We start from the raw sequence: 7500 nt of genomic DNA, 5'->3' as shown, positions 1-7500 counted from the left end.
TAACTTCTTCATCAACAGCTCCAGGTGGAATAAACAGTGACAGATCACCATGGTTGGTACTACCTCCTTCTGGTCCAACTCGATATGAAAGCTCACTGATTGGAGAGGTTTCACTGTCATTCTAATTATAATAATAACAATATAATAATAATAATAATATAATAATAAAGCAGGGTTTGCTTCTGGTACTTGTAATAGACTTTACAAACCAGACTGATCTGGTTGAGCACAACAAAATAATAATATAATAATAATAATAATGACAATAACAATTCAAGCACAACACGCTGATGCACTCCAGACATACAGTTACAAAAGAAGAAAAGCAAACACAGTCAGACCACACTTACAATAGTAACATGTCCACTCCACCACACAACAACAAACCATTTTGAAAGTCGATACCTATAGATCTATGCGTTGTCATACTTACATATTCACATACCACTATTACTATTATAATGCATGTACATAAGTTTTCTATTCAACACAACAACAATAGCTCATTTAATTTTGTTTACTTAATTAAAACCTAAAAGAATGATAAGCACATACAAATGATCTAAACTCCATACACTAGACATACGTGCTCTTCTGATAATGCAGCAAGTACTTGCGGATTTTGGTTAGTGTCATTGTCTAGTTCAAGTTCATCTAAGTCACACAACAACATCGATGAGAACTCGAGTTCATTCTCTAGTTCAGTCATGATCAACTACTTTAAGGTCATGCAAAAAATGGCACTACACATGCCTTCAAGTTTAGCAAAAGCTGCATCCATGTCAAATAAGGGAAAATCAATTCCACTCAATACGATCGAGTCGTGTGCAATGCTTCTTTCCGTCTGTTTCAACAATGATTATTTAATATCGAGAAGAAATTGAGTGACATAAATAACTGACCTTTACTAGATCATCTGAAGGACACGGCTCAGATCTTGCAAGCGAAATATGTTCCAATGAAGATTCCAACGAGCCACTGTGAAGTGTACACAAAGTCTGTATGTCTGTTAGCTTTGCATGACCATCATCAACTGCATGAACTGAAGTGCTAAAATCAAAGTTACGCAAACTAACAACAATCCAGATAAACGACATTAATGTCAAACAGTAGTAAAGAATACTAGAGTGTCGACCTGTATGCTGTCTCGTTTCTCGATACAGAACGACCTAAAACAAAAATATAGTATTAGTAAAATTGTTGCATCATGCAGAGACCTTAGACATAACATACTCACTATCATCAGAATGCCAATTAGATAGACCAGCATTGATGTTGTTCTTCCAACTGTCGCACCTGACACTGACTTCTCTCCTGGCAGTACTCGAGCCATTACTCAACCAAAAAAAAGACGATGCATTGCCAAGTGTGGATGTTGCTGCACTGCTAGGTAGATGGTGTGGATCTCCATAATCTAATGAGATTGCACAACAACAACCAGAAGTGAGGCGATGACTGCAACAGCCACAGCAACATCTCCACTGCTTGACAACGTAAAGCATTGCTGCGAGAACGGTCCTTGTAAATTGTCTCGCCTTTCGAAAAAACACAAGCAAGCCAGAGTAGACCATCGTGTTAATGTAGCAAATCCACAGATAAATAACGGCTCGAAAATTACTCGCCCTGCAGTCATTCATACATCCATCACAAGCAGTGAAGTCACTTCGTGCTAGATAATACGTGCTCGATGCCAAGGGGAAAGTGATACTCAACCAGAGTCCACAACACATAAAGGCTCCAAGGTACCACCACAAGGATCTACGCACACCGGGACCTTCAGTGTACTTTTTGACCAAGAAACTCACGGCAATACATTGTGTCAAGCAAGCAAGCAGACCATATAATTGTAGAACAAATTGACTTCGATATAATGGCACCAAGCTAAGCTCACAGTGAGTAGGATCGAAAGCCACCAAAACGCCAAACAAGAGAGGCATTAACAGCAGACATGTTGACAACAAAATCCCAACAGAGACACGCCTGGCAAGGATCTTCATGATTGACTCATCGAGATCTCTTGAAACTTGGTGATCTTATCTCTCATCAGCACGTGAGTATAAATATTCAGCATTGTTTACTGTTTGCATGCTATTGTGCCAGAGCAAACTGCCAATTACACATTGATTGCTCTAGCCTCGTACCAGACCGTTCCAGTATAACACGACAACGCTGGTACAGTAGAGCTAGAGGGTCTGGGATCATGCCGCCTACTTTCTTCACCTAGTGTCACCCCCACATCATCTAGGTGTCACCCCCACATCATCTAGGTGTCACCCCACGTCAAAAACTTCAACACTTTCATGCTCTTATCGTTTTCACACTAGGGTTAACTTACAGGAGAACTCCCACGATTTTCAAGTTGGGGTCAGATACATGTCCCTTCCATAAACCGACAATTCGAAAGGACATAGGTTTTGTGCACGACATCTTCACGGCAGGAGAAAGAAAGGGGCGTGTCGGGTAAGCGAGGTACATGACGTCATTGGTGCAAAGCCACACGCGCATGCCATCGGGTTAGATGCAGTTGCGGACGGGTTCGAACGCATACGCGTTGTTCTTTTCTGTCTGGTGTTCGACCTTACAGTTTCGAGCCAGAGTACGGACCTACTCAGCGTGACATCAACGCAGTTGAATACATTGACGGCCATGACGGCAGACAGATCACCGGTGAAGATCTCTGATGAGAACGAAAATCGAGTTGGGAACACTGCTTGGTGCAGCTGCAACAGGTGTTCTGTAATGCCTAGCGTAGCCGAGTGCTTGTGCTGCCAGGAAGTGGACGAACTAGGGTATAGGGTGGAAGCTTCAGGATCTGATCTGTAATTATTACGCAGCATGAGAACTTCCTTGCTGTGTGTCTCAATGAAGACGTTCTTCGAACAGCTATAGTCTTAATGACCGATTGGCGACGGGATCCCATCAGAGAGCCACTAACTTCCAGGCGAGTAGCACCTAGACGAACTTGGACTGGCTTGCCTAGGTAAAATTTTCACGCAGGCTGCTGCGACTAACTGTGTACAGGTAATTTACTTGCTGGGTGCACGAGAGGCCGGGCAAGGGTATCAGACGTGTCATTCCAGCATGCGTTGTAGGACTCAAAGTGATCCGAACAAACGCGGCTGTTTTTTGAGATAGGCGGATCCACCAGACGTAACTTTGCTAGCCATGATTCTAGCAAATCTGGCTTCTTGAGAGAAAGCCTGAAGAAGCTGACACCTCTGGCGATGTGGCTGCTGTTGTGGCTACAGTCAAAAGCAATGCAGTGGACCATTTCACGTCGAATAAGCCAGGTAGATAGCACGGTTTGTGCACGACACGTGGAGGTCATGCACCAATACGTCATCAACCACGCCTACGCTAACACTCCCTCTTTTTGCGGTGCTTTTCCTACGTTACAGAAGCAATGGAGGGAACTCAAAGTTTTCGAGTGCAGTCAAGATATAAAAATCTTGTATCTGACCTCAACTTGAAAATCGTGGGAGTTCTCCTTTAATTAACTACTGGACGTCTAAAATACAATACTTAATTGGTTTGGGTTAGTTAACTGAACCTGCGTTCTCACTTGTCTCTACAGTCTGGAGGTCCATTGAAGGATGTAATGTAATACACACTAATATTAATTGCATGCCAACCTTCCGCTAAACATGCTTGCTAGTCTGTTTAGTACTAACCAAGAATATGACACCTAGATGCTCTCAGGAGGTCTACAAAACGGTAGTTATCTATAATTAAGTTTGCTAATTAAATGTGAAAACGCCATTAGGGAAATAGATTCATTTACTGTATAGAAAGAGATTTATTTTACTGTATGGAAAGACATTCATTTTACTGTATGAAAGACATTCATTTTACTGTATGGAAAGACATTCATTTCACTGTATGAAAGACATTCATTTACTGTACGAAAAGAGATTCATTCACACAATCCTGAGTTTGATTCACGTTATCTGAAGCTGTGTGTGTCATGAGATCTAATCTAATGTGATTTGATCAGCAGTCTATGTAGCTTGGAATTAGCCTCGGCCTCTACACGGGTCTGGGAGGCCGAGGCTAGCTTGGAATAGGGATGCACTAGGCGCCGCTCTAGTACACTACTGTGCTAGGCTACCAACACGGTGTCCACTAGGATTTTTGCTCTAGAGTCTCTTGGAGAGGAAGTCCTCTCTTCCAGAGAGTTGGCAAATAGGTAGAGCTTTGCGTAGGGACAAAATATCAACATTGAAAGTAAAGAAAACAAGTAGAGTATGAATGGAAGGTCAAGTCTGTTGCATGACATTCCGCGTGACACATAAGAATAACTATTACACTAATCGTACAAGCTAATTTGATCATTTAATAGCATAACGGTAGGCGGGACGGGTACGAGGCTAGATTGCTCCTCACGTGCAGTCTGCACGAGTACATGCACTGCAGACCTGCCTGGTAGGTAACACAGTGACACACCACAACACTGTTGTTGCAATGTTAAGACTTTAAGATTGTCTTATGATGCAGTAGTACACCCACTAAGTATGCATCTGCGTTGGCACGTGTATCTGATATGCAAATATTCTTATTTTGATAGCACACATTGATTGGCAACAAACACAACTGCTCATTAGCATTGCCAATGGCGGGGGAGGGGGATACACGAAGAATGAAGCAGCATTTGCAGATTCCTTCCTATCACAGCTTCTTAAGCCTTGTCACAGTGGTGTAACTTTGGTTGTCAGGGGGGCTTGAGTGCCTCCAAAATCAATGAGCGTGGTTGCTCATATATTTTTGTTTAGTCTAAAGAGTGATTCTATGTACATAATTATACAGTATGGAGATGTACGTTGGTAATTAGTAAATCTATGTATGTAACGTATTACACTTTTTACAAAAATGTATTTCCTACTAGTTGATATAAATTATGTCATGGAATATATGTGGTGGTAGACCAAGACTGCACACTAGGTCATAAGAGTGTATATTGCTAATAGACACAAACGTCATAATCAAAGTTGCAATTGGCAGTATATCTCTAGTATAGACAGAAGTGTGCAAGTTTATTGATCAACATTAATATTAATTTTAAACAAATTAATACAAATTAATATTAATTTTAAACAAATATTAATTTCAAACAAATTAACTAATATTAATTTCAAACAAAAGTAATATTAATTGTAACCCCCAAATTTTTTCTGGGCTACACAGCTGCATGTCATCACGAGAAAACACCACATACATCGCACATCTTTGCTGCATCACAAGATCAATGGTTGCCTTAAATTTTCAAATTTACTTGAGTTTACCAATTAAACTATTGCGTCGAGTCAAACTACTTAGATACATCTAACTTGATTAATAAAACAAATAAGACGTTTTACTACAAAACGCTTGTGAGTTTCTCGCCGAGGGAAAGTTGTGCCCGAGCTATGTTAGCGAGATAGACAATCATGAGGAGGTCCTAGACACAAACAGAATGCAAACAAATGCGAGTGATGACACGACCGTGTGTATGGACCTCCATGCCACTTGTCACCATCAACTCAAACTGTTCAGGATCGATCGTCGGAACGCTTGCCACGACGTCGAATAACATCCGACCAATCGAACTGTCGGCAGTGATGCGACCAGCCTGCATGGCAAACGTAATTTTGATCACATCAATGATGTCAATAAATTACAAATAATTAATTAGATTTAATTATTAATTAATGTAATAAATTTTGAGCACATCAATCATGCTAATAAATTACAAATAATTAATTACGTTTAATTATTAATATAATATGAGCACATCAATGGTGCTAATAAATTACAAATAATTAACTGGATTTAATTATTAATTAATGTAATAAATTTTGAGCACATCAATGGTGCTAATAAATTACAAATAATTAATTAGCTTTAATTATTAATTAATGTAATAAAGTTTGAGCACATCAATGGTGCTAATAAATTACAAACAATTAATTAGATTTAATTATTAATTAATATAATAAATTTTGAGCACATCAATGGTGCTAATAAATTACAAATAATTGATTACTTTTAATTATAATTATTAATAACAAATATATTACATATTACAATATTTAATGACAAACATAACATAAATCCTGATTTAGACGTCTCGAAGTCTAACACCTTACACAAGCCACCCCCACACACACAAACCCTGTCGATGAACAAAGCTGTCCAACATAAACACAGTACACAGAAAGGCTGAAAACGGCTGATGAGATGAGACACAAACGAAACAACAGACAGTACAACATTGCAAAGATTGCTAACAATGTACCCATGCCTACCAATCTACACATGAGCATTCAAGTATAAACACACTCTGATGGCCTTACTCAGACCATCATATGTATTCGTGGTACAAGATCGTCTGCTTACCATCCAATCTAGTTGGACTATCTAAGCCTCAGGCCCTGACAACCAGTGACGCTTGCCTCACTGAATAGATATTGCTGGTAGTTACTATAGTACTTGTTGTTGTTGTTGTTGTTGTTGTTGGGTTTTTAGAGTGTAGAGTCTAGCTGAGTTTACTGAGTAGTATGCACAATCAAAGAAAAATTGTGGTTAATCATGACCACCAGTTGGTCGGTCAAATGACCGATGACCGACTGCTGTATTATTATCCGGGTGAGTACTACACGTGACTTCCAGTTCTGCTGCTCTCCGAATGGGATTGGTGTCAAATAGATGCCAGGTTCGATACACCTGTTCTTCGCAACGACAGCAACGTCTTCGAAGTAACACGGCATCCAAGTCAAAATGACTTCATCAATCACTAATCCAATCAACGGGATTTTTGGAAACGAGACACTCCGTTACATTTTCTTTGTCTTCAACGAAATACTAGCTATATAGCTATCAGAACGGGATTGACTGGGATAGAACTCTGAACGAAATTCTTCATGAGAATTCTGTCTGGCTGGTAGTTCTTCAGAGATACATGTCATGATGAGAACAGGATACTCATGCAACTACATATAAATTTGCATACATTGATATACTCAATTCTTGCTAATTTCTCACAACGCGATTTAACTGAATGGGATACAACTCTGAATGAGAACACTGCCTGGCTGCTAATTTTTCAGAACAGAGTAAAAATGCATGCAAACTCATGCAACAACAGAAATTTGTATACAACGTTAGACTAATTAACTTTATGAGAATTCTGTCAGCGGCTGCTAATTCTGTCACAAAACAATTTGCCTGATTCCAGAAACTTACTAACCATTAGTAATATTAATATTTAGTCTGATAATTCCTATTTAAATGCATCCGGGCAATGTATAATAATAATAATACTCAGATAGTGTTATAAACACATTCTACTGTGTGTGTGTGTGTGTGTGTGTGTGTGTGTGTGTGTGTGTGTGTGTGTGTGTGTGCGCGCGCACGTGCATGCATGTGTGTGCACGGACATGCGTGTACATGCGCACGTGTGTGTGTGTGTGCGTGCATGTGTGCGTGTGTGTGCATGCATGCGTGCGTGTGTGTGCATGCGTGCAC

The 7500-nt window shown here is 39.9% G+C and overlaps 2 protein-coding genes across 2 annotated transcripts in view; both read right to left on the bottom strand.

Annotated features, from left to right (window-relative positions):
- LOC134177779 (uncharacterized) overlaps nucleotides 1-1937 on the bottom strand; it is a 6672-nt gene extending 4735 nt beyond the window's left edge. Inside the window, exons 1-6 of the mRNA XM_062644558.1 lie at nucleotides 1238-1937; nucleotides 1136-1169; nucleotides 903-1071; nucleotides 754-844; nucleotides 587-654; nucleotides 1-121 (exon numbers count right to left, since the gene is read on the bottom strand). The exon at nucleotides 1-121 is cut by the window's left edge and continues 467 nt beyond it. Coding sequence (XP_062500542.1) covers nucleotides 1-121; nucleotides 587-654; nucleotides 754-844; nucleotides 903-1071; nucleotides 1136-1169; nucleotides 1238-1937 — 1183 coding nt within the window. The remainder of the gene's footprint in view (nucleotides 122-586; nucleotides 655-753; nucleotides 845-902; nucleotides 1072-1135; nucleotides 1170-1237) is intronic.
- A 3285-nt stretch (nucleotides 1938-5222) lies between these two features.
- LOC134177295 (eukaryotic translation initiation factor 3 subunit F-like) overlaps nucleotides 5223-7500 on the bottom strand; it is a 5668-nt gene continuing 3390 nt past the window's right edge. The window contains exons 7-8 of the mRNA XM_062644075.1: nucleotides 5492-5605; nucleotides 5223-5434 (exon numbers count right to left, since the gene is read on the bottom strand). Of these exons, the coding sequence (XP_062500059.1) occupies nucleotides 5354-5434; nucleotides 5492-5605 (195 nt within the window). The 3' untranslated portion in view covers nucleotides 5223-5353. The remainder of the gene's footprint in view (nucleotides 5435-5491; nucleotides 5606-7500) is intronic.

This window comes from Corticium candelabrum, chromosome 3, assembly GCF_963422355.1.
Source record: "Corticium candelabrum chromosome 3, ooCorCand1.1, whole genome shotgun sequence".
NCBI lineage: Eukaryota > Metazoa > Porifera > Homoscleromorpha > Homosclerophorida > Plakinidae > Corticium > Corticium candelabrum.
Note: the sequence above shows the minus strand (reverse complement) of the source record. Positions and strands in the feature narration are given on the sequence as shown.